The sequence below is a fragment of the Melospiza georgiana genome, chromosome 4, assembly GCF_028018845.1.
Source record: "Melospiza georgiana isolate bMelGeo1 chromosome 4, bMelGeo1.pri, whole genome shotgun sequence".
NCBI lineage: Eukaryota > Metazoa > Chordata > Aves > Passeriformes > Passerellidae > Melospiza > Melospiza georgiana.
Window position 1 is genome coordinate 31,941,577 of NC_080433.1, and position 27,906 is coordinate 31,969,482.

The following is a 27,906-nucleotide window of genomic DNA, read 5'->3' on the forward strand; positions in this document are numbered from 1 at the left end:
CTAATTGCTTGGATTTCGAGGACTGGGTTGTGCAACTCTCCTTAAAACAGCTATTAGTGAGACAAAATAAGTGCTGATGGCCTGTTTACAGCCGTGCGGGTGCTGCTGATGATGGGGAGGGACGTTGGTGTTAAAGCAGAAGTTGTGACTGGGTTTGTCACTCTTAAGCTGGGCCTGGGGTAGGCCGTGTGACAATCACTTCACTAAAAGCTCGGAGGAGGTGGCCACAACCTGCAGAACGCAGCGTTTGACCTTGGCTGGTGCCCGCCAGAGTCTGGTCATGTGCCTGATAAAGCTTTGGTGTTGTGTCTGCTTGGGATGCTAGTCAGTGAAAAGTTTGCAGTCTTCATCTCCTGGCTGGCTCAAGTAATTTTGGGGTTTTGATTGTTTGTTTGGGGTTTTTAAATGGTTGGTTTGGTTAGTTGGGGTTTTTTTGTTTGGGGTGAGGGGGGTGTGTGTGCTTGTTTTGGTTTTTAAATAGGAAATAAAGCAGCTTTGAAAAGGAACTATGGAATGAGTAGGAAGAGGTGGTGATAGCAGCTCTCTGAAGTTGCATTAGTGCATTTCTTTGTACTGGTGAAGACAAGAAGACTGTTTAAAATGAATAGCTTTTCATAATAAGTAAATGATTTCTCACAAATACCTGAGAAAATGCTTGGTTTCTCTTAAGCTCAGTTCATCTTTGGTGGACTAGGATAGCTAATGCAAGAGTTGAATCTTGTTAGGAAAATCTTAGGAATGGGGATTCAGGAAAGATGAGGCTTTTGCCCTTGAAACTTTCTGACCCCTCAGAGTGTTGCTGACTTTATCTAGGAGATAAGGTTTACTCATTAATCAAATCCATTAGGGTCTCATTGAAGATATTTTTAGAAAGAGTAGTATGAAACTGTAGTAACAGGTGTTGCACTTCTGGACAGAAAAATATAATAGTTTATTTCATTGAAGCTCATGATAAATTTAATTTTCTAAAAGTTAAGTATCGAGTGTCTAATACTAAATAGATTTTCTTAAATAAAATAGATTGTCTTTCATTAGTTAGAACACTCAATATATTAATTCGTGTTGAAATTTGGATATTCACAAGTACCTGGATATTTAGAGAAAAAGGCTTTGGAAAAATAAAATACAGAGTTCAACAACTGGCAGATCCTTTAAAAAAAAAAAAAAAGTTTTCTATTGAATTCCTCCCCTGCTGTTTCAGGGTCTATTTCTGGTTCCTGCTTCCAGCTGCCAGAATCTTGAATCTTTCTCCATTGCTTGCCAGGAGAAACAGGTGTGGAGTGTGCTTCCTTTGATCCCTCCTCTTGGAATCAATGGCTCCCTCTGCAGTCTTCTCGAGAGAAGCTAAGGTGTTACAGATCCTCTGCCATTCCACCTTTTCTCCTTTCCTTGGGAGCAATACAAGAGATCCAGGAGCTTTGTCTTAGCTCCACCTTCCATTCTTTTTCTACATGTTGAGGACAACTGCGTTTCCTCAATATGGAAGTGAGTCAAGAGAGACTCAAGGCTTAGAAAGCAGCACCTTTTCCAAGTGCTGTAATGAGCCAGAGCTGCTGAGGCTGCTGGATGCTGTGGATGGCTGGAACCTAACAAGAGTTCTGGGCTCCAGTTTTCTTTAAAAAAAGACTCAAAGTGTGCTGAAGAGGATGGGGTGATGACAGAATGAAGGGAAACTGAGAGACTTGTGGGGAAGAAATGTGCATAGGAATTGTATAAGGACTGTGGGTGGAGGAGAAAAGGAAGGGTGTTCTCAGCTAACCGTGGCTCTTATGTGCTGTTCCTCTCTTCAGTTCATCCTCAGATAGTCACTTAATCAAAAACTTGAAGTACCACATTCTCGTTCTTTCTGCGGTATGATGTCGTTACTGTCAGTGGGAAAATGAAACCTAAGCATTTGAATTTTGAAGTATTTTTTAAATCTTTAATTAATAGATAGCTGGGCCTAAGAACTAACTTTATGAATATGTAAGCAATGCTTTTTGAATTTTATTGGAATTTTACTTGCTCATAAATTGTTTTCAGAAGGCTCTTTGTCAGATATATATCTTTGAATTAAGATTAACTACCCAATAAAATGACTTTTAAATGTTGCAGGAAGATGTAAATGGGTATTAGTTTATGAGCTTATTCTACAAATTTCAGACCATTAAATAAGCTGTGTATCACTTTCTAGCAAAATTTTTAAAATCTGCAGAATTCCAAGTGCAAAACAGATAACTGATCATCAAGTTCTTTAACATATGCAGGCAAACAAAAGAAAGTTAGAATGAAGGTTCTGCAAATAGAGGAAGGCAGAAATTGCTGCACTGGATCTGGCCTGTTGAATGATCTTTATAAATAACTTCTCCTTTCACTTTGTAAAAGCAATGTCATTGCTAGAAACAGAAAAGCTTATACTGCTATTGTTTCTAATCCTCTAATACACAGATAAATCTTTGTACATATAGGTACATAAACCATAAGACCTGCAAAGACTTGTGAAATTCAGTGTTGCAATTTGTTCAAGAACTAATTTTTTGTCTGCTTAGTAATACATTTTCTCTTTGTATCCTCTTACAGGTGCTCTTTTGAGAGTGAGTAGGGTTTTATTTACATTGTAATAGCAAAGGGGTGATGTTTCTTACAATACTTTCATGCTGCTTTTTTTTTTGTGTATGCCTCAGTGCTGTGTTATCTTGCATTGAGGGAGATTTGCTGGCCAAATGTTGGATTTTATTTATATGGAATCTCCCCTTTGCCTACACTGTTCTCTACTCTGAGCTCTCATGTTTTTGGAGTGTTATGGAGTGTTTGAGTTTTCATTGTCTCTACTCATAGACACTATTCTAAAAGAGGGCATACTATAGATCTGCTGCAGACTTTTCAGCGTAACTTATTTTTTCTTGGTGGTTGTTTTATTTTGTTGGCATTTTTTGATTATGCAACTTTTAAAGATATTTTTCTTAGACTTTTCCAGATGGAAGTACAAGTTCTTGCTGGGTTGGGAATTCAGTAGGTTTTTCTCATGGATGTTATCTCTCAATATTAAACTGAATCTGTTCTTGGGTTCATAGGATTGCTGGGAAATTCAGGTTCAAAGAGACATTCCAAGGTCTTCAGTCTGACTCCTGCTCAAAGCAGGGTCACCTGTGAGGTCAGAACCTGTTGTGAGGGATTTTGCCTAGTCAGTCCATGAAAAACTTGAAGCAAGGCAACTGCAAAACTACTCTAGGCTATCTGTTCCATGAGGAGTCCTTGACTGTCCTCATGGTGAAAATAAGTTACCGTGTGTCCATTCTGGACTTCCCTAGTTTGAGTGTGGTCTTGTCCTGTCACAGGTACCTCTGTGGTGAGCCTGACTGCTCGCTGACTTCCTTGTAGGTACAGGCACTTGAAGGTCTGCACAAAGCCATCTCTTCTCCAGGCTGAACCAGCCCAGCTCCCTCTGCCTTTACTCACAGGACAAGTGCTCTGGCTCCTGGAGCATCTTGGTGGCTCCTGTGTCCATGTTCTGGGCGTACTTCTTGTATTGTGGGGGCCCAAAAGGAGGGGCATTACACCATATCTGGAATAATAAGCTCTGAGTAGAGGTGGCAATCAGTTCCCTCATCTACTGGCAAGGCTCTTGTTAATGAAGCCTGGGATGCTGGTGACCTTTCCTGACAAGGCTCACTGCTGGCACAAGATCAGCTTGCTTTGTGCCAAGACCTTTTCCATGGAGCTGCTCCCCAGCCGTTCATCAGCCTGGATTGTTGCCAGGAGCTCTCAGGTGCAAGTGTTTTGTATTTGTCCTGTCTGAATTCATACAAATCCTGAAGGGACCACTCCTCCAGGCTGTCTAGGTCCGTCTGAATGGCAGCCCTGTCTTTAGACTTGTTGTTTGATCCTCTTCACCCCTGTTAAACTTTATCTTAAAATTCTGGCTAGAATATGCCTTACTGGCCCTGCAAGGCATTGGCAAAAATATTTAATGGACTTATCCTAGACTCCTGCAGCACTTCACTTGATACCATCCTCAGGCAGCATACAGCACTTTGTCCTCTGAGCCTGACCAGCCAAATGTTTCCTACATGTCTAGTTGTTTATCCATTCTCAAAGAGATATTTTCTTCTTGACTAGTAGTCAATTCCTTGACCTTCCCGTGACTTTTTTTAGTGTGTTGATGCATTTTATTATTGGCTTTATTTATCAATGAAATCCTACCAATTAATCTTTATTTTGTATATTGTATAGCTTCTGTCTTCCCGAGTACTTTCTCATTCAGCTATTAATTTTTTTGTGAACTTCTTGTGAGTGTCTGTGCTGTTGTACTGTATCTTCTGCAGTTTTTTAATGATGCGGATTTTAGTAATTTCAGGTACTTCTGTCCACTGTCTGAAGTACAGCAAACTGATTTAACATTTCTTAAAGCAGATAGGGTTCTCTAGTTGTTTTAAGAGATTGTGCCTGGACCAACAATCTTGTTCTTAGCTCAGGTCCTTTATTATTTGTCATTAATTTTGTGTGTGTGTGGTTTTTTTTATGATACCTCCTTTTCTACAGCTTCATCATATTGAATTTATGTTTTATATGGGAATCTTGTTAGTTTAGCACTAAATATGCTGTGTGTAGTGCCTCTTTACTCCCAAAGGCTGCATTTCATCTTCCCAGTACTGGCCACAAACTGTTCCCTTGCTTACCATTCCTGTGAATTGTACTTGTCTCATACCAGCAACAGGCTAAAACATCTCCTGTGTAAGAGTAATTCTTAAACATTTGCTCTCACTTACAGAACCATGCTGTTTTGCAGTGTGGCCACAAATCTGTAACTAGTTTACCCATTGACACACTTGGTGTTTCAGCATTTTGAACAACAGAATTAAGTGGAATGGATGTCTTTAGCTAGACAGTTGTGAGTCCAGCTGTTAGAGCTCTTGTGAATCAGGTATGGACTGAAGTACAAATAGATTCGTGCATCTCATATGGTGGGAATACATAGATAAAAGTCCAAGTTATTAAATAACTGTAAATAAAAATTTTCTTGTTTTCAAACATTGTTTTTACATTAAAGTACTATTTGGACTGGGAAACATGGGGGTATATGTTTACAAATGTGAATTTATACATATTTGATTGACTGTCTGTCTAATGGATGTCATTGGCACCTTACAGTTCCCCACTTTGTCAGTTTGTTCATGGTTTTGCTTAAGGCTCTGCTGGGGCAGTCAAATAACATAATTTCTTGTATCCTTGTTGGATGTCCACATGCAGATTTTGGGGTTTTGAAAGTATTTTTGACCTGACAAAAGTATTAATGTACAAATGAGTAAACTTGACTCTTTTGGGGGAGGGCAGGGGCACAAGGTGAAGTGGCTGATGAATTTTGGTTTGCTTTAGGGGATTTTTGCCCCTTCAAAGACTGACTAAGCTGTGTTATCTTAACTGACTGAATAGTGCTTCTCTCCTCTTTCCAGTTCAATGTAGTGGCATGGATTTGTGTGATTATGATTCAGTTCTTTGTTGTGTGCCTTATTGACTATTGCAGTGGGACTGTTTGCTGGCTTCACATGAAGTAGAGCATTGCTAACTGTATCTGGATATTTATATAAAATACTAATTGCATGTGTTGATTTTTATATAAAGAGAAGAATGTTTTTGCTACCTGTGCAAGAACTTCTGGCTGAATTAAGTGATTAATAGAAGAGTGCATAATTAATGAATGAGCAAATATAATGTAATTCTTCTTTCTCTCCAAAAGAAAAATCTGTGCTAAAATTGATATTTTAAAAGCAAACAATTAAACATAAGACTTCCTTACTGCCCTTGGAATCTTCTAACAAGAGAGCCAAAGGAAATGCCTACCTTATGTTGTCATTGGAACAGCATTTATTTGAGGTTTCCTTAGGCCTCTTTTTACCCTGCTAACTAAGCTTCGTGTGCAGTTAAAGTCTTTTGTCAAAGAAAAGTTATTTTTCACAAGAAGTACTCTGCTTTTGCAGCAATTTCTTTCTGTGCTTAAGTTTCTTCTAAAATTTTAATTCTTTTCTCTACATGTTGATAAACCTTTTTTTTAAAATTCCTGCTTTATCCATAGGGAAGAAGTGGTAGAAATAATACTTAGAATGACAAGGGAAGCCCTTAACAGAGCAGAACTTAAAACGTGTGTACCTTGACTGATAGTATTCTGCTATAGCCATTAAACCATTCTTTTTCCCTTGCAAGATTTTTCTGAAATTTGTGCTATGAAATGATACCATAGCAATGGGGTTGGAGATGTACATATGTTGCTAAGAAACTACATGATCTGTTCTGGACCAGCCAGTGTGGTAAAGGGGCTGTTTGGAGTTGTTGCATATGAAAAGGACCACTTTAGGTGATGTGCGTTTTGCTCCACCGATTTCTGACCTGCAATGCTTGCCTTTGCAGATGGAACATGAGGATTTTGTAATGGAGGGGCATGGCAAGACTCCACCTCCTGGTGAAGAAAACAAACAGTGAGTCACACGTTTATTTAAAAAGGGCCTTACCGTAGTAAATGGTGTGAAGCACTCTCATTTAAGCGTGCTGGGAGCATTGGTTGGTTGCTTGGTGCTCACCCTTTCGGTTCCTCAAATATCCACATGTGTATATAATAGTGGATGGTGGCTGAAAAAAAAAAATAAAAGAGGTGGATGGTGGCTGAAAAAAAAAATAAAAGAGGCAGGATGTTGATTTGCCTTAAATGTAAAAGCATAGAAATATGCATTGCAATTTCAACACATGAATCAGAAATAGTTGTAAAAGGGATAATCATTCTGGAAGCTTGGCACTGACGTAGTGAGTTTGTACATGAAGTTTTTATACAGCTGCTCTTCATTGAAATAATGTGAAATATGAAAGAACCAGGGCCTTCCTTTTGGTGTGCATGTGGCAGATTGGTCCTCTTTGAGCCTTATTTCTTTAGAATGCATTTTAATTAAAAGATCAAAAATTACAAACAAAATGCTCTTTTGAGGATGAACAATATAAAATGCTGGTACACAGAGCTTTAGGGAAAGCAGCTTGATCAAAGAAGAAAATCACTGATTTCTGTTAGGAAAAGGCTTTTTCATATGATTTCAAACTGAAATCCAAACTGGTTGGACTTTTTCCCTGGGTTTTTGTTCAGATAGGAAGAACAGAGCCTTATCCTAGAAGTACTTCAATGATGGCTGTATTCCATATTCTTTTCATTAGTTAATGCAATGGTAATTCAGTTTTGATACCATAATTAATTTTTTTTTCTTTTCCTGTCATTTGGAGCAAATAGGAAGGTGGTCTTTGGAAAATCTAGATCACAGAACTCTTTTTTTCCTAAGCCTAATTGGATGTCTCCTCATGAGAATTTCTTGTTGATCTTCACTACACTTGTTGCAGAAAGGCTGGGATGTGGCTTGGGGTGAAGGTCTGCTTTGCCTCCTAGATAAGCTGGCAACTGTAAGTGCATTGCATCTGTGACAGTGAGAAACCATTTCTGAGGTAGGCAAGTTGAGGGCAGCAGAGTTCTAATGCTGAATGTGCACATTCTTTCCATGATGGACATGAGCCAAACTTCTCAAAGTAATTGTTATTATTTCTATCTATTCAGATTGAGCAACTTACTGTGGTACCAAGAGATACCAAAGTTGTTGAAGTAGAAACTTTCAGAAAGTTCCAGAAGAAAAATTTGAGCAGAAATAAAAAGTACGAGTTAGATTTCTGCTCTCCTGAATTGTTTCTTTATATATCTAGTAGTTTAATGAAATACATTATTGTAGTGAATAATATAAGGGATGTTGTGTTGGATTTGATATAGCCTTGTGTTTGTTAGGTGTCTTATTTTAAATGCAAGCGGAAACTAGAATTACTTTGGAGTTGATCTGATTTTTAACTGGAGCTTTTCCAGTGGCTTGAAACATTATTTCTCTTCTTGAAATCTCCAGTTATTAAAGAATATAAGATTAGTGATAGGCGGTATTTTTAATTTTAACTAATAAATTTGTGCTCAGGTGGCATCTGGAACCTTGTCATACAGATTCTGCTGTAGGAGTATCATTCTTAATAATATTTAGATTGAAGTCTAAAGGTGCAATTTTAGTAATGCAACAAAGAGTTGAAGGTAGTTGTTTTAGGCAACTAATAGTAGCATAATGCCAGCAAAATTCAGTTGTGGGTATTGCTCTTAAATTTAAATCAATCACTTGAATATTTCTCTACCCACAATATCAAATTTTCAGCTAACTAACAAAATTGTCTGTCTTGACAGAGTTCACCTCTTGTCATAAGAGAAGGAAAAAAAAATCTGAAGTTACTTCTTTGTATTATTACTTACTTGCAGTGGGGATTAGCTGGACATCAACATACTGGACTGGGTTTTTGAAAGAGGACAGAGAGGAACTCTGGAGCATCTGACAGAGGAGAAGCAGAGAAAGCTGTGGCTGTTTAGCCTTGAGATAAGAAAACTTGGGGAGGATATTATTATGTGTGTGTAGGTATCTGATGAGGAGACTAAGGAAGATGGAACCAGATTCTTCAGAGTGGGGCAGGTGGAGATGCCAGAAGCCATTGGCATAAACCGAAATACAGGAAACTCCACTCAAACACAAGGGAAAAATTTTTCTTATTTTAGTGTTAAACATGGCCATACCTTTAGAAGAGGTTACCCAGAAAGGTTGTGCATTCATAGCCCTTTAAGTGACTGAAAACTCAGCCGAGCACAACCCTAATTCTGCTTCAGCCTGCTTTAGTTAACCATGCTTTGAGCAAAGGCATGGGACTGATTATCTCAGAGATCCCATCCACCTGCAGTGATTCTGTGATTTGGTTGTACCCAGTCTACTGTTGTCCTCCTAGCTGTCTTGAAATAAAATTGGAGCTTGTTAGTGAAAGGTAGATTCTAAGTTTGAATGTAGAGTCTCTAATTCAAATGTTCTCTATAGAAATAGCTGATCCACTGAAGATGCTTCCTTCCCTTTCCAGCTGTCCTTAGACTTAGTAGAACTTACTGCCTCTACAGCTATGCAGATGGAATAGTTTTTCTTTGACTGCTTCTAATTTACTTTTCAGGAAAGTTGGCCATTGTAATTTAATTGCATTCATTAGGCAGCCTGATCTGGGTAGCTCTGCACTGAGATTACTGAGGAAGTGTTCAGAAGATACAGTTTCAGCATGGGAGTGAACTTGCACCAGAGTTCCAAAGTAGTCTGCCAGTGTGACTTCCTAGCAAAGCCATGCAAATTTCTTACTATTTATCTGCATTTCTATGGGCTCAAAGCTTTACTGGACAGTGAAAGAACAGAAATAAAAAGATCCTTCTGAGAGACTTTCAGTGGATAGTTCTTACCTAGCCCGGTTTCATGTGAAATTTCCTTGGCTAAGGTGTAGCTTCGAAACTGAATACAAGGAGCCAGAATCCATGGATGATTTCTGGCACTTTATGAAACAGATTATTTCCCCAGTTTGACTCAGGGATAAAAACTTGGCATTTTTGCCTTATAGTATTAAACAAACACACAGACAAAAAATGCAAACAAGCCCAGCAACAACAAACAACCCTGCTGCAATGTTGTGAGCTTTTTTTCTGCTGTACCAGACGGTTCTTTTGGACAGATACTGAAGTTACAGCATTTTAAGATTTTTAATTGAACTGTAGGTGATACCTGAGAAGTGCTGTCTTCTGATACCAGTCACCTTTATGGGAAGGAATTACCTGGTTAAACTGTATACAAGGGCTTCAGAAATCTTCAACTGATCTTTTACAATATGGATAGAATTTATTTCAGTTGAAACTAATTATGAGGAAGTTACCTATTCAAAATCCTTAGTACAAATGAGAAATGGAATGGCCACTGTCATCTCAGTCCTGTGAAAGATTTGCAGTTTATGTGCAGTGCATGTGTCACAAAGGTGTCATGGTTGTGCAACAGCCAAGTGATTTATGCTAAAAGCTGAACTTCAGAAGAAGTGAGCCTGCTGGGGCTGCTGGAGCAGATCCTGGCCATCTCACACCATGCTCCTGCTCTGGCTGAGGGCCAGTGACTCCTTGATAAATTGTTACTGCCCAGTTTTTATGTACTCTGTAACCTTCTCCCTTCTTAGCTCTCTGGCATGGGGTATAACTGTGTGTTATGCTTGGTCATATAATTTTCTTAGGTGGCTAATATGTTTGGGAAGAAACCCATTTTCTTCCTTCCTTCCCAATGAAGAAAGATGTAATTATGTTTTATTACAGGTGAACATTTTCTTAGAGGTATTCTCTCATATTTTCATCCATTACAAAGAGGTTGACCTAAGCTGGCATGCTTAGGGAGTAAATATTATCTCCCCCCACAAAATACTTACATTTTAGATGGCAGCAGCCTGTAGTGCCCTTATCAGTTGTAATAGGGTTTTTACTTTACTACTGCTGGAGCAAAGATTAAGAGGCAAGTGGGATCCAGAAGCATCTTTCCAAAACAGTCAAACTTGTGTTGATGAGCATGGGGCAGGAAGAATTCTGCTGAAGTCCTTAAATTGAGGTTCTGCTCCTAGCTCTAGCAGCATTAATTAGCAACTCTGCTTGTGCTAATAAACTACCACCTGCTGTCACAACCAGAAATGTATGCACCCTAATGAGTGAAAGGGACTGAGTAATGAAAAACTACTCCTTTTTATAAGATAAATGTAAATGTTTTACGCTTCCTAGCTGGCACATGGAGAGGTCTGTTTGACAGTAGCTGTTCAGACAAAAAGTGAGCCAAGTTCATACTCACATTTAGTAGGACTGAGCCAAGCTGCTACTGCTGTTTGAAGTGCCTCAGCTGGCTATTCCTTACCTGCTGTTTTGTAGTAATGGGAGAGAAAATTCTTCAACTGTCTTGACAATTTGTACCTCTGGAAGTGATTCACATTGTTAGAAAGGTATCAAAACAAGATAATTTCTGTAGTTTAGAAAGTGTCATTGGTTAGACCTACTGAACAGGCTTTTCCCTGGCTTGATAGTTTAATGTACTGATTCTGAGGCAAGGGTTTTTAATGAAACCCTCCAAAATTGCAGTAATACCTGGATGAGATTGGAACCACTGAGCATCACAAAATTGTTTAACATTTGGTAATAGAATCTTATTTTTCTTTGGCATTTCAGCAGGAAGGTTCAATGTCTTCATAGATTTGTGTGACACTACAGTTAAAAGAAAATAGTAGCTAAATTGGCCTAACCTGGAAACAGGAATTGCAGACTCCAAAAGTCATCTTGTCCAGTACTGTGTCCAAAGAGGGGGGTTTGGATGGAGGGGCCAATTTGAAGGTTAGATTTAACTTTTGAGTTGTATCAAGCTTCTCAGGTTTATTCAAGAGCTTTTCTGGACAGTCTGCTGCAATAATAATCACCCTCACAGTGAAGAAAATTTCCTAATATTCAGTAAGAATTTATGGTCATTGCCTTTCATCTTTGAATGTGTATCTGAACGTGGCCCAGTCTTCATTAAAACTTACCCCTGTGTTCACTTATACAGCAGAATAGCTCCCCCCTCCCCCTGGCTTAGTTTTGCTGTGGGAAAACTAAGTGAAATCAAGAAGCCAGTTTACAGGCCAGTCTTTGTTTTCAGCAGCCTGCTATGTCAGGGGCACATGCAAACATCACTGCTTCAATGGCACAAAAGAACCAGCCTTTCTCTTCCATGGTGTTGCTGCCAACTATAAAATGGCTGCAGTGGTATACCCTGAAGTTGTCTGGTTTGGTTGGTGAGAATGATAGACATTGTTATGAACTGCTGCAGTGTTCTTTTGAACGGTTGAAATTCCACAAAGGTCCCTAGCATAGCTTCTGTTCCTTTGGGATAAAACATTGTTCTTACCAAATGTAAACAGTTAGCTAAAAGCTTGTGTAACAGAGGATTTGTTCGATAGTTTAAAAAAAGACTGGATGTGGCACTTGGTGCCATGATCTAGTTGAGGTGTTAGAACATGGGTTGGACTCGATGATCTTAAAGGTCTCTTCCAACCTAGAATTTCTGTGATTCTGTGACATTCAATATTACAGAAGATATTGATGCTTGCCTTGAGTGCCATTACACTTTTTAAATTTACTGGCAGTACTGACCTCAGCAGGGGTTGGTTTTTGTCAGAAGATTCATGCTCTGATTTTCAAAGTAGTATCCAAATCCTAATTCAGATTATCAACTTAGTTTTGAGGTACCTAAATTTGCATATCAACCCGAATTCTGTGACATTAATGGCAATGCATTATTTCTTGAATTACATTCAAGAATTATGTAAAGACATAGCTGTCTTTATATTGCTGATTGTTCTCTGTGTGTAGAATAACTAGCCCATTAAAGAAATGTCCCCAAAGATTTAAGTCCTCTGCCTGGGATCCTAACAAGTCCCCACAGGGAGATGTGGGATGTCTGTGTTGGCCATGGCAAACCTCTCTGTCACAGGCTGCTGCAGTTCTGTTTGTGTGTCAGACTGGGCTTCAGAGCCAGTGGTAACTCAGGCTTGCTCTGATACTGGCATGTCAGTAGGAGAGTTCTAACTTCTTTCTTTTATACCCTTAGAGATTTGATAGGGTATTTAAGGGTGTGAGACCATTAAACGAAAACCAGATGAACACTGGTCCAGCTAAGGATTAAGGAATATTTTCATCACCTTCCTACTATACAGATGTTTTTAGTCCATACAGTGGAGTGAGTGACAGGACAAGTTTGCATTTGAAGGCAAGTTTACCTGTTTGTTTAATGGGCCCTGAGGCATAGAGAAAAGAATTGTCCTTTGTTTTGCAATTGAGTGGGTAGAAATTAATGAGACAGGAGCGAAATCTGTATCTGTAGAGGCAGCTGTGTTTTAGCTGTGACTTGTATGTCAAAAAAGTTACAAAAGCTGGCTTGCACCTTTACAATGTAGTACTTCTGAACAATATGCAGAATTTATACACAAGCACTTTAAAATGGCAAAAGCTTCATTTTCTTCCATATTTTACTAGTTCAGTGTTATCATTAAATGTTTTGAAGTTTTTGTACTTAAAATTATGAGTATTACCCACAGGAAGACTCTTGTCTGAGTATTCTAAGCAAAATTATTTTAAAATTAGGCATTTGCTTCTGAAAGTTAGATTTGAAAAGGCTTTCAGTTGTCATTTCATTATTTGTAAGACTCCACATTTCATGTCCTCAGTGATTTTATCTTTTCTTTTTTTCTTTAAAATCATGAACAAATACAGTCCTTTCATACACCTCAGCTAACCTACAGCTTCATGTACTGCTGTTTTGCAAGTATTTTCTTAATGTGTGGAAAGAAACGGAAGCCGGATGAGCGACTGTTAAGGAAAAAAAAGGAAGTCACGCAGAAAATGTCAACTTTGGAAGTGAAGTTCCCACTTGTTATCACAATGTGTTTAGTCTACACTGCTGCTGGAATATTGAGAGAGGAAAATATTTTGGGTAGTGTACATTCTAAGTGCGAATGCTTTGACACTTCTTTGCTGAGGATTTTATGCTGCTCTCTTCCAGATGTCTTGTGGTGAGAAACAGGCTAGTTTGTTTGGGCTCTCCCCACACCCCGAGATCTGCATTTGTCCAGTTAGGAAGAGCACAGAGCCTGCTTCTGAATTTGCAGTCTGATCTGATCAAGAGACTGCTTCACCCTTGCCTTAGTGAAAATATATTTTCCATTCTAGATTGCTTGATTTTATAAGTATGATATATTGCAAAATACCCATAGTGTCATGTATCCTTGATACTTTGATTGTTATCTACAGTTATTCCAGTTAGTAGTAATTGTGATTGCTAGTGGAATGGAGGATATCCTGATTTGCTGCTGTCTTACAGAGCTTACTGTACTTTGAAGGGGAGAGTATTTGCATACTGATCAAATTCCTAAAATCCCAAAGCCTCTGTATTCCAGACACCACCACCCACCTCTCCACCTACTCCTGTCCTCTAGTCCCTTTCCAGGAATTCCTGGAAAAATTCATGGAGAGTCTGCTGGACATTCTATTGACATCTGGAGTTCCTTGTCCAAGGAGTTGGGGGCTTTTAGGTCTGTTTGGTTAGTGGCTGTTCCTTTTTTCTCTCTCCCAAAGTTGCCAACATCCTCAGGAGGTGCTGGGATAACTGCCCTCCATTTATATGGATGTACCATTTATATGGATGGCTGAACATTGCTCTCTTTTCAACATTTTGTTGCTATTTAGATGGCAGCTCTTGGATGACATCTACCATGGGAGTCAGCTGTGACAGACTTCAAGAATAGCAAGCAAAATCATCTAAGATGTAGTGGTAGACTTGGCAGTGCTGGTTGATGGTCTTGAAGGTCTTTTCCAACCTAAATACAATTCTGTATGGGCTTTTAATAATTTTGAGTCCTGTCTAAATTAGCATTGTGTCTATATTCTTAATGTAAAAATACAATTTAGATTAATTTCTGTAGTACCTACGCCAAGTTAGTGCCACTAATTCTGATTTGCTAAGGATTTAGTTTTTGGACTGCTAGCACAAGTCAGTGGCATCATAAATGTGTATGAATTACAGTCCTAAAATTTTTCCCCTTTTTGCATCAAATTTAAGATGCTCACTGCTTTTTTCTCTGCTTCATTCTCTCAAAAAAAAAAAATCATCAATTTTTTGGTATTTTTTGTGTGTATGCCCACAATGGTTGAATGATTGACTCTTCTTTTCAAGGAGATGAAGGAAGGAAAGGGGAAAAAAGCACTACTTTTTTTTTTTCTTTCTTTTTTTTTACATACTGCTTTTATGCTATGTAAATGAGTTTGTGATGTCTTTTTGTTTGTGTGGAAAAAATAGAAATTTTGATGACTGTGTACTGTGACTTAGGTATACCAGAGGTTAAAGTAGAGACAGGTAAATGGTCACAGTTCTAAGATGCAGATGCCTTGATGAAGTGACCATTATTAGTTAAAGAAAAGGAGGTAAGGAAAAAAAGCAAGCTCTTTATTTCCATGGAAAAGATATTACTTACTGTGTATGACTAAAAATATTGTACTGTGTGGTAAACATGGTATGAATTAAAAACTTGTTTACAGAGATATTTTGCAGGTCTTAAGCTGCATTGCTCCTCTGGCATGCTGTGATCTGGAGAGCTGCTATGATTTCTTTTTCTCCTACCTAAATAGATTGAATTTGCTGGACTCTTTGCCCTAAGTCAAAGTTGTTCATATTTGGGAGTCATACTGGTTTTTGGGTTACTGCATGCATTTGAATATTTGTGACAGTTACAGCTTGTAGAATTTTCTGCATGGATAGCCAGCTGTTCCTTTCCTGACATTTCAAACTGAAGGACTGTACATGAAGGCAAATTACTCAGGGAAGATGTTCAAGTCACTTGGAAAGATCCATTTACAGATTTTTGCAGCAATAAATAGTGCTTTATTTAAAAAAAGTCAAATTAGGGAAATCCTTTCTTACAGTAATCCATTCAAAATACATTCTTTTCATATTCTGCTTTTACTTTGGGTGTTTTGTTTTGGTCTGGCTTGCTTTTATTATTATTATTTAACTTAGCATATTATGGTTCCTTTAATGAGAACAAAGGAAAATGGGTTGGTGCCAGCTTCAACCAAGATGCCAGAAATTCCTTTGCTCGAGAGGTTTCCGGCCCAGTGATTGAACTCCCCGTGCTAAAACTAAAGACAAGTTAGAAAAATTTGTAGCAAGATAGTGGGCTATCTCACCAAAAATATATTTAAAAAAAAACCCAAAACAATAAAAACCACTAAGCACAGCACAGCCTCTTTTTAGCTAGGAAAAAAAAAGATTGAACTAGAATAAGACTTTCAGTCCAAAAATCTTCCTTGTCTTTTCTGAGATATCCTAAAAGTATTTGTAAGTAATCTGCTTTTAGTAGAGTTCAGGAGCATGTCTAAAGGCACCATATAAAGAAGGGGGTTCTGTTGTGGTAAAGTTGTTGTAGACATGAAAGAAGTTTTTTCTTAAATATTCTAACCTGGTCAGATGAAAAAACTTGCTGTTATTTTAAAATTTGTAAAGCTCCAAGACTTAAACAGGGTGAAGGAAGGCTTTAATGAATGAAATTATTATTCCTTTTGAAATTTGTAGTAACAGCGATGGTTGATGGAAAGTCAGTTGGATCAGTCATGTAACTGGCATGGTAATTTGCATGCTGTAAATAACAATTAGAAAGCAACACTCGCTGTATCTATGGCTAGGATGGCATACTATACCATTTCCATGAATGTCTGTTTATTTGAAAGGTGCATGGAAGTGTTTGAGGCCGGGCTGGATGGGGCTTTGAGCAGTCTGCTCTGGTGGAAGGTGTCCCTGCCCACAGCAGAGGGGTTGGAGCCAGAGGATCTTTAAAGGACCTTTCTGAGCAAAATCATATTTGGATATGAACTAATATGAACATTCTGTGATTCTCTTTTCACTCTCATTCATATAATTGCATTAAACAGATAACTGTCTCCCATTTTGTTGATATTTTGGCCATTTATAGGATTTTAGGAACCTGTTAGGATAGGACTTTAGCCTTCAAAATCAAGATGCTTCTGGGTTGATAATGAGCAGGTTAAAGAAATTCTAAGAATATTAATCTACACAAATTTCGTTGCAGTGATGTTACTGGAAAGTCCTTATTTTATGTCCAAGTATATAGATATAAAGATTTGATCAGCATTGAGATGTGGATAATCATTGGCAGGAGATGATCTTGGGGGTCAATTCTTTCAGTTCCTACGGTAGTTAAGTCTCATGCAATGGCTTTTCTTGTTTTTATCTTTCCCAAATAAGTTTGGAGTCTGTTGTCCAGTTCTGGTCAAGTGAGGCAGAGAAGCAAGAAACTATAATATAATTATCCATATAATAAACTTCTGTAGCTTCCTAGAGAAGAGACCAAAATTGATTTCTCCACTAACAGAAGGGTTTCAGGACAAGACAAATAATTATCTGTTCTGTTTATGTCTTCTAACAGCTTCTAAACAGTGTGTTTTGGGATTAGCTGCAGTATATGCTAGTTTTTGCCCAAACACTGAAAGAGGTGAAAACAATTTATGGGAAGAGCTCTGCATAGAGCTCAATATGCTGTTAGAACCTTGGCATCAAAGGAGAACTGGCTGTGCAGGAAGTGGGATTAGTGTGGAAAGTAGAGGTGCAGTGATGTGTGACAGAGATTCGTAGGAAATGAGCTTTCAGTTCTGTTGTTCACCCAACAACTTTGTTAAAAGGCAGATTGAAAGCTTTCTCTTTCTGCAGTCTGGAAAGGGCATTTGGGGAATTGAAGAAGTGGAGGCTTAGTGGTAGATTATTTATAGACTGAACAGTGAGGGAAAGTATTGCAGCAGATTGAGGAAAAATTAGGTGGAAAAACGAGTGTTTGCAAAATTTGGTGAATAAAGTTTTCCTTCTGACTCATTATCTTTCCCTGAGTACTTCATTAATGCATAGGGTCAGAACTTGGCTTGGGCTTGAAGTCATGTGTCGTTCTTAAACTGAAGTTTTCAGACCTCGTATTCTTTCTTTTGTTCCTGGCAAAATATGAATGAGCTCTGAGCTTAGTATGACTCCAAAGTGGTGTTGCAATGTAAGTTTTGAATAATAATAGTAATAATAATCCCTAAAATGTGTTGATAGGTGCCTTTGTGTAAGGGATGCAAAAGCTTCTGTAACCTTTTCAGAAACTAAACAAGCTTTTCCTTTGTTGGATGCTTTTAGTAATGGTATTTTTCTCTGAAGAAACTATTTACATTATACTTTTGATTACTATCATTAAAAACCACTGCCAGCTTGGTTTTCACAATTTTGCAGCATAAAATATCTCGCTATTTACTAAGTGTGGAAGGGTAGGACCCCCCAAAAAAACCCTAGTTTTCCTCACGGTGAGTGTTTTGTCCTTGAAAAATGTTTGAATGCTTGACTTTAGTTTAGCACTCCTCAAGGTGAGGTGATCACTCTTGCACAACGGCTTAGGTGAAATTGCTGTGAAGACTGAAAAAAAAGTATGTTGGTACAGCCAGAATTAGCTATCATCTTCAATTTTCACAAGTGTTGGGCCTCAGCATCTCTGTCCAATTAGAGAAAATAATTTTAAAGTGATCTGAACCATCCATTATCCAGGACTGAGACTGTTTTTAATAGAAAAAATATTGTTTCCCTTGAAATAAATCATATAGTGATTTTAAGAGCACACAACGAAAAGTTAAGACTTTTAATTCTATTTCTTAATTTATAGGGTTTTCTGCTTGCTTTTTATTATTAGAAATTGTGAAACTATGAAACATAGTCCTTGCATACGTGTCCCTACCCTGAGTTATGCTTTTAGCCTGATCTCAGGAAAGGCAGGCACTTTTCTGATCCCTTTTAGCTTGAAAAGTTATGCTTGGTGGGATTGTAATCCCGAGCAGTTGGACTGCTGGGGAGCTGGTGAGTGATCTGTAATCTGCCTCCAATTATCTTGCATCTCTTGTTGCACCCCACTTCTGGGGTTGGGAGAGGGAGATCTGGAGAAATCAAACTGATGAGCTGCAGTAGGGTAGAGGGCACATAGTCTTCAGTTCACTTTGCCAGGAAAATCTGCCTTTTTTCCTTAATATTTGAGGAGTCAAACTTCAACAGCAGTAGAACAGACAGCTGGTGACAAGGCATTAATGCTATGAGAAACTTGTTAATATTTGAGATTTCACTGAGGAGCTGTGTTAGGAGGAGATTAATTGACTTTTCCACTGTCATAGTATCAGCTATGAGGAACTTTCTGGGGAAAAAAATAAGTCTTCTATTTATTGCCATGGGTGTATAGGCAGTATAGAAAGCCCAGTGGGTGAGGTCCAGTGTTGGGATGATGAGGGTGCAGCTTTCAAAGTAAGATACGACATCAAACTGAAGGACTTTGAGCCCAAACAAAATGCCAGCTCATGAAAGAGGGAGCTTTGCATATGGACTGGGATGAACTCAGATCCTTTTAAATCTGAGTAAAGAGTTACAGGTCAGACAGACCAGGTCTCCTTTTCAACAGCTGGAGGGTGTGGATGCCTCAGTTCCAGTGGACACTGGAGCATGTCTGTGTACATAATAGTGAAGCCTAATTGCTTGATTCTTATTGATAGGTCATCAAAAAGAATGAGTTCTTACTAGAACCACTATATGGCTTAATATGAATTGAAAAACCTATTCCTCTCCTGTCTCAGTTGAGATACTAGTGCAGGGAATCCATGATTGTAAGCATCTCTCTTAATGTGCATGTATATGTCTGCTCATACTGGATACTGTCCTCATAGGAGCACTGTGAGGCTTCATTAAAGATTTTAAAGTACTTTATGATCCTCAGATGGAAGGAGCTTAGAAATGAACTGTTTGTAATCAGATAAGTTAGTAGCACATAACAAGGCTATAGCCTATTAACACTGGCTATTAACAGCCTGTTGGCATCAGAATAATTAATGGTTAGGTTTTTGAAATGCAATTGCCCTCTGAAAAGGAGGGTGCAGGTTTTGGATATGCTGTGTGTATATTTATGCTCTACTCCATTGTTTTCTGAACTACTGTGATGCAGAACAGACAAATAAAACTCAACAAACCTCCCAAATCAAACGAAAACCCAAAACCTTTTTGTTAGCCATCTTAATCAATATGCCAACAAGAATAAGTAAAGAATTGATACCTTTGAAATGGTAGTTTAGTGGAAAAATTTAATTAAAGATACAGTTATTCAAGATTAACCCATACTAGCTTCTCTAAATATTTTTGGTTCACTAATAATTTGCTTACTTTCTGATTAAAAAAGGTTTGTCAATAGAACATTGGCAAGGTGAAATTTTATAGCAGTTATTTCAACTTGGATACGTAGCAACTCGAGTGAGTGCTTGCTTGTGAAAATCATCACAGTATTATCATCTCCTTAAAGTAAAGGCTTCCAGGACTTCAGAATGGAGAGCTGGCAAACTCTAGTGAAGTTAAGAGGATTTCTAGGTCTCAGTAAAACAATTTGGCTTTTGAGAAGAAATAAAGTTGTCTGTAGCTTAATGCATACTGTCTTACTCAGTGTGAACATGCATAGAACATGTAGCTGCAGAACTTGATGTATTTTTTTCAGGAGGGGATAGCTGTTTCATAGATGTGAATTTACATTTGCTTTTATGAAACTGTGTGAATGGGATGCCTAGCAGTTGGTTTGGATTTCGTCATTAGGAATTTAGAGTGATTGTGGTGTTCTCTTTGGGTTTTGCCACAAATAAGCTGTTCCCTGAGTTCTCACCACATTTCCTAAATTGCTATGCTTGGATTAGAGCAGCCACAAAACACTCCAGTCTGCGACATCCAGCAGGGCAATTCTCTGCTCTGGTTTAGGCAGAGCAACCTGAGCAGTTATAGCCAGCTGCTTCTATTTCATTAAGAACCCCAGAATGCATCTGACATTAGCTGTTGCCAGAGTTTGTTGAGCCTGCAGAGACAGATGGTCACAGTGCCGGCTGCATTCCTGTTGAAGGAATCCTGTCAGTGGCAGAATCCCCGTTTGAGTTTCTGTACCTTATTATGAGGCTTGGAGCAAAACACGTCAGAACCAGAGCCACAGTAGCCTTGCATGGCCTCCTGCAAAGGCCAATGGCTTATGTTCAATAATACATACTAATAATTTTTATTCTCATTCATAAGATGTGCAGCTTCTGCCCCCCCCTCAAATTAATTCCTTTGGAGTGCCCTCACATGGATCTCCAAGTTAGTTTCATTCCATGGTATTGTCATGAATGGGTGATTTAGATGCTTAAAGAATTCCTGTCAAAGGTATTGGCAAAAGCACTATTAATAAAACACTGCCTGTGTTTTATCCAAGATGTATTTGGATAAAGCTCTCAGGCACATGGGTGTGATTCTTAGGGTGGCTTGTGCAGGGTCAGGAGTTGGAATTTTTTCCCTCCAGCTCAGAATATTGCTTACTACCTGGATGAAGCATAGCAAGGAAAATCAGATCATAATCAATTTGAAGAAATTCGTGCAGGGACTGGGAACACAAACCAAAAAAAAACAAAAAAAAAAGTAAGAGTGCAAAGGGTAAGGGAGACCCATTAAATTACGAGGTTCAGAGTGGACCCGCTTGCCTGACTTAGCCTCACACTTATCAGTGGTTTTATGTCTAAAGGATTTAGCAGCACTTAATCTTTGGCTAATTTTACACAGAATTATCAAGTAGAAGTTAGTGTAAGCACAGCAGCAGTGTAGCTGTAGGTCTGAGATGGCAGTATTCATACTTCACTTGCTGTAGCGTATTTAAAGCAATTTGCGCACACCCAGACACAAAGTCTGTACCAAGGTGTCCATGTTACAGGTTCTCCTGGTGTTCAGGTGTGTTTCTGGCTTTTTTACGTTCTACATCGTTACGGTGCATAACTGTACAGAATTAAAAACTTGTATATTTTAAGGGTTCGATGCTGAGGGTGCTCCCAAGAGCTTCCCGAGCGAGCTGTCAGCTCCCTCCCCAGGCATGGTTCCATTACAAAGTCAGCTCCAGCATTTCCTACCTGTGCTGGGCTGACTGAGGAGCAGGTCTCCTCACAGCAGGATCGTACCAGTGTCACCATATGCTTTTGCTGAGCGGTATTCTTTACTGTTTCTGCACAGTAACATCTGGAAACATCCCGCAGATTTTTTTTTTAATGTTACAAGATGCTGGGCTTCTCTGTTTCAGCCGCTGTTGGAGCAGTTATCTATGGAAATTGTTGGGAAAAGGCTGTGGAGTGTCTACCTAATGGCTGAGTTTCAGCCTGAGACTTCAAGCCGGCAGAGACCGAGTTTGCTCTGCTGTCCTGCGGGTGTTCCCGTGTCTGGACCTTGATCTCGGGTTTATGCGTGCGTGTGGCATGGGCAGTCCGCTTACAGCCTGGATTAACTTTGGTCCGAGCATGAACCTCCGGTCCTTGAGTCAGGAGGGCGTTGTGCTTAAAACGGGGGTTCCTGCAGGCGAGCGCTGGGGTCAGTGTTCCCGGTGCACCGCAGAGCAGCGCCTGTGGCTGGAGGGACTTAATATTCACCATCCGCCGCTTGTCGGCTCTGCAGCCCTAATATAGAGCTAGCGTAATTGCATGCTGTCTTTTTAGCCGGTTTTAAAGAGAGCAGCTCCATCTGGGCCGCCCTCAGTACTCTCGGGGCTCCCCACTGTACCCCCCTGGCGCGGGGCTCGGCGGGGAGGCCGGCCCGGCGCGGGCAGGGCGCTGTGCCTTTAAGGCGGGGGGCGGGGCGGGCCCGGGCGGTGAGTGACAGCGCGCGCGGGGTCACGTGAGCCGCCCGTATTTGAAGGTCACAAAAAAGCTGCTTCCTTTAGAGAGAGCAAGAGGGAGCGAGAGGGAGGGAGCGAGAGGAGAGAGCGAGGGAGCGCAGCCAAAATGGCCGACGGAGCGTCTGCTGGGTTCTGAACGTTTGAAATAAAAAAAAAAGAGAGAGCAAAAAAAAAAAAATTAACAAAAAAGAAAAAAAAACCTAAACAAAAAAAGCAAAAACACAAAACCATTTTTGGATTTTTTTTTTTCATTTCCATTTCTACCTTGTATGCCTCAACTCGCTGGATTTAAGCACTGCTGCACTTTATGAGGTTAGTGGTACGTTTATGTTTTATTGTTTTTACCTATCAGTTGATTTCTTTAGGAGCTTGAGCTGACCGTTTTCATCCGTGGCTTGGCAGAGGTGTCTTTTCTAGCACAAAGACTTGCTTCAGATCTTGTCTGCTTGTACGTGTACGGCACTTTTAGTGGATTTTTTGGGTTTTTTAGAAGGAGCTCTCCGTACGAGTGCGGTGTGGATTTGGAAGATATTTGTAATTTAAAACACCTAGGCAAATTACAGAAGATCGTTTGTATTTTTCGAGCTGGCGAAGTACAAGATAGTGCTGAAAATCTTGTTTTATTTAAATAGAGGCTTTTTAAAGCGACATTTCTTCCCCACAGCACCCGGAGCTCTTAAATCTGCTGCAAAAATTTGCATGTATAAAACCGAGCTCGCATTCTTTCTGCTGCTGGGTCGGAGCGGGGCCGGCCGGGGCCGTGCCTTCCGCGGGCTCAGGGACGGACGGCGGCTCCGGCGCGGGGAGCGCTGCGGGGCCGGGGCTCGGCCGGGCCCGGCGCTGCCGCCGCGGGGCTCCGCGCGGGCTCGGCCGGGCTGGCGGCGCGTCCGCCGTGCGCCAGGTACTCAGGAATGTGCGGGATGCTGCCACGGCCGGGCCGCCGTGTTCTACGGGAAGCAAGCGTTCATCTCCACCTTAGCGCAGCCCTTTGCCTACACTTACTTTCTCGCTTTCCCCCCCCGCCCCCCCCCCCCCCCAGCCTTCTGTGTTGCTAAAAATTTAAATCGAGTTATTTTTGCAACTCCCTCCAGAACCAAGCAGAAAATTAAAGGGAAATAGCTGGAGCTTGCTTTTTGAGAACAGGCCCCTCCTCCTGCATTGTAAGGGTGTGATGTAATGCTCCTTTCTGTGGGGTTAAATGAAAAAATTTCTGTGGTGGTGTACATTATATTTCACCCCTTCCTCGCAGGCATTGCTTTGTGATATTTTTTTGTAGCTGAATATGTAAGCAGCAGATAATTCTGCAAATAATCGTGTGAACGTACTCCACATTGCAGTGTATTCGTGTAATGATTGTGGTTAGCAGATCAACTTTGTAAACCTACAAGATGGCTCGTATTTTATATTTCTTTGTGGCCTTACATGCATACAGTTAAACACAAATGGAGGAGACAGGTTTCAATAAGTTTATTGAAAATGCATCTGATTGTTGTCATTATAGTCTTGTATATCTTGGGACTTTTTTTTCTGCTCTGACTAGCAAATACTCAGAATTATTCTGCAGTGTGTTGTTTCTCATGGAAATTAGGAGGTGGTGTCTTTGGAGTTTTCTTTTTTTAATTTTAGATTAGAGAAAGCTAATAAAAGAGAACTCTACTCAAATTTTACATACTGTTTCTTGCTGGTAATTTCCGTCCTTAAGCATTTAATAGTTAATACATGTGTTACTTCAGTTAATACATGAAGTAACACATGCCCTTTGCTTAGGGTTGATGAATTTACTAGATTCCACTCTCATGTTACTGGCAGGTATCTGAGGAAATGCTCTAAAAACGTGCAGTGTCTTTGACATGATGTACCCTTATGGCTTTTGTTATTCAAAATCTTCTTGGGCTCAGTGGAGATCTGGATGTAGCTAAAATATGTTGAATCTACCTGTTGATGGACAAACAATAATTAGACATTAGAACTGTGTTCAAATGCAGTCTAAAGTAGAAATATTCTCAGATTTGGAGCTTACTGGACAGAAACATCAGTTACTGCAATTTATTTGATAATTGCTGTAGAATGGGATGGCTGAACTGAAGAAGTAAAGAAAACCTAAGTTGTGTCCTGAGGTGGCAGTATTGTAGGATGTAGTCTTCTCAGAATCTGCACTTCAGAACAGTACTTGCCTTTTCTGTGTATTTTTTGCCTTCATGCCTTACTGCCTGCGTTGCACGCTTGCAGAATGTGTAGATGTTTGCACGTATAGCTTGATGGTTCAGGTGGTGGAATACAGGGTGGTTCCCAATAACTGCTGCTGCTCCTGGCTACAGAAGCTGTTGTGGGTCACACAAAAGGGAGCTATGGAGAATAATAGAAATCATTCCAATCAGGAGGCTGTCAAACATTTGAGCAGCTTTGTGAGACTGTAATTGTGAATAGGAAGGACCAATTAAAGTAATTCCTGTTACAAATATGCTTTTGACCCCTCAGATCTCACTGCGGGCTGTGTTGCGTGCTGTGCAGTCTGTGCAGCCGTAGGATTTTAAGTGTGAATCTGGGCAATTCACAACGCTGTTTGTATTCGGTGCATTCCTGCAGTACAGCGGGAACAAAACGCTTACATTTGAGAGACCTGACTTGAGTTGCAATTTCTAGATCAGTTTAAAGCTTACAGAGGCATGGGGGCAGGGGAAGTTTTTTTGCTTCGTTCAGTTTGCAGTGACGATGCTGAGTGCAGAAGCTTTATTAAATTTTTCTGTTTGCATTTGCATGTCAATTATTGTTGGTATCTACAGGAATCACTCCCTTTCCAAAGCAGACTGTTTTAGTAGGTTGAAAGCTGCAGTGAAGTCTGTAGTCAGCAGAACCCCTGGAGATTTTTGCACTACATCTAAGAGATTCTTGAGAAATAATTGACAAGAAAAGCCTTATTACCATTGAGCTTCAATATACAGGAGTCTGCAGTTCTAATGGGAAAAAATTCAGGGAAAACAAGTGACTGAAAGATCAGTATGCTTAGTTTCAGTTGCTTTTCTTTGAGCCTCTCTCTCTCCTGCTGAGAAGGAAGAAAAAGAAACTTTGTTAGATCATGCAGTCTTTGCCAGCTGATTTCAGCTGAACTTAACCTTTTTAAGATTTTTGTTTCTTACTTATTAATAGGTGGCTTGGTAGAGGAGAAAGTGTCAAATCTATGAGGAAAAATCCATAGAAATACAGTATTTCTGGAAGAGAATTTCTGTCCACAAGTTTCCTAGTACCCCTTTAGAAACTTGTCTTGCATCTTGAAACAGAGTTCTTTAATTCTGGTCATTATGGATCTGCATTCCTTTTGGACCAGGGTGGAAGGTGAGACCTTTAAGTTACAGTTTATTTTGAACAATATTTTTTGGAAGCTGCACCCTTGGTACTCTCTTCAGCTGGTAGTAGTTCATCACAGAAAAGTTTCAGTGATTTTTGCTTTAATTGATGAGGAAACCATCTACTGCCTTTCTAAGAGCTGTTTCACTTTGTTAGGTGTTGATTTCCTCTTTAAACAGCTCAAAATTTGAGGCAAGAACATAAGATACATAGGATGTTTAGCTCCAAGGACCTGTATTTCATGTCCTGTCGAGGGAAGCAGATGTGAGTATCAGGGTTCTAGTTTTGTTACCTTTGATTTCAAGTAGCTAACTTTAAATATCGGGCTAACATTATTGCTCCAGAATTAATGATGTAAAATTCAGGTCAGATTAATACAAATGCATAGGAGAAATACAGATGTATTCCTTCTGAAATCTTTAGTTGCTAATGTAATGCTAGCATTAGCAGTCTTACATGGTATGATTGCACGTGCCATTTTTCAAATACTGGCCAAACAAGTTGCTTGAAGTTGGGTGTCAAGGTAACAGGTTTTGGCCATTTCAGCATGGAAGGCAAATATAGAGCTATCGTGGAGATCAGTACTATATATTGAGAATATTTATGTTTTGTTGTTGTGATGGTGCCATAATTGCTCTTTAGAAGACAGGAGGAACGGTGCCTTTTTGTATTTGTGGTGCTTTTCTGTATTGGTGGTGAATTCCAATCCACAGCTGTACGTTCAGCACTTGTCACTGCTTCAGTTCTCCTTTACACATAGACTTCCTACTAAAGAACACAACAGGGGGGTTTGTGTTTTGCTTTTGTTTGGTTGGGCTTTTGTTTTGTTTTGGTGGCTTTGGGTTTGTTTTTTTTTTTGCTGAGACAGAACATATATTCTGGGAGCAGCATAATGTATGGAAACCCTGTTTTTTTGGGTTTTTTTTGTACCATCAACAGACTTCTGAAGGGAATTCCCAAGATTAATGGATATTGTCATTTTAAAGGCTGTTTTCCTGTCTGTGTACAGTATGCTGGCATTGTAGTTTAGGGATGAAATGCCCTGCTGTTACTACAAGTGTATATTTTCTAATAATTTCTGGGAAGTTGTATCTTAAGAACTGGTTCATGTGATATTTGGGTGTTATAACCTGAGTAAATCGAAGGACTTCTCATTTAAAATATTGTACTTTAAAGACTACTTTTAATTAGTCTGTTTAGTCATGTGGGAAAACATAACACAAGATACAACCCTTGGAGTTTTTTCAGATACCTAAGAGAATATAGATTAATAAAACACGAGATGTACTTTAAAGGCAGAACAAACCTAAATGTGTTAAACACCATGGAAAAATGTGTGCTAATACATCTGGAGATAGTGAGGGCAGTTCTGTTAAAAAGCCATAGTTAGTAAGAGTGAAAGTTGACTACTGCTCCTTACAGTGCTACCATTTGTGTCTGAACTCAGTTAAATGGATGTTTGTATATTTTAGGCAGAGAAAATCATCTAAAAATACCTTGACACTGATAGATGGAAAAATGCTTAAAAGTATAAAACATGTTTATATTAATAAAAACGTGTGTTAAATTGAGACTTTTAGAAATGAAATGTGACCTTGGAATTTACTCCAGCAGAACTGAAACAAGGCATCAAGATACAATTGTGTTTGATTTCATGCCAGCAGGGGAGTTCTTCTCTTAGGATGGGATGTGTGAGGCCACATTTTAGCAGTGGGGGAGATCAACAAATTTTGAGGTGGCTTCAGTAAGAGCAAGAAATAATACAGGGAGGTAGTCCAGCGAAAAAACGCTTCAGCTTTTTAATGCTTATTTTTATAGCTACATTCTCTGCAAACAAAGAAGTAGTTGTCTAATTTGTGTCAGAAGAGCCTCATTTTGATGTAGAGCTCCATCATAGTGGGGTGTGCTTTGAACAGCGTAGTTACTTCAGCAACTAAAAAGCAGAAAGACATGAATTTTTTAAATCAAGGTGACCATTCTTTTTTAGTTCCTTAAAACTACATTAAACCCCACTGTGCATGTTAAAATTATAAGGGAAGCATGCTCAACTTTCCCAGTGTGCTTAGCAGTTGGAGCGTTAAGGCTTCCTGAAATACAGGTCTGAGTATGGCAGCTGAATTGATTTGAACGAAAGCAGAGTATTGCCTTAATTTCTGAAGCAGAGAAGAAGTATTTCTTTAAAAAATAAAACAGCAGGAAAATTACTTCTGGTATTCTCAGTGGGGTTCTTTTCCCCTTATTAAGCACAGCATTTGCTGAATAACATTGTCATAAATCTGCTGTCCACTTGTAATCTCAGTGGCTGTTGGGCACAGCCTCTGTGTACATAGGAAAATGGCAAAACTTAAGCTGCAGTGGAACTGCTGGAATTGGGGTTTTTAAAATAGCTTT

The 27,906-nt window shown here is 39.4% G+C and overlaps 1 protein-coding gene across 5 annotated transcripts in view; it reads left to right on the forward strand.

Annotated features, from left to right (window-relative positions):
* TNRC6B (trinucleotide repeat containing adaptor 6B) overlaps window positions 1-27,906 on the forward strand; it is a 119,395-nt gene that overhangs the window by 28,423 nt on the left and 63,066 nt on the right. For 4 of the 5 annotated variants that reach the window (XM_058022896.1, XM_058022899.1, XM_058022900.1 and 1 more), the window contains exon 4: window positions 6,385-6,452. In XM_058022896.1, the coding sequence (XP_057878879.1) occupies window positions 6,385-6,452 (68 nt within the window). Of the gene's footprint in view, window positions 1-6,384; window positions 6,453-22,213; window positions 22,483-27,906 lie in introns of those variants that run through there. The other variant, XM_058022898.1, reaches the window with a different exon arrangement.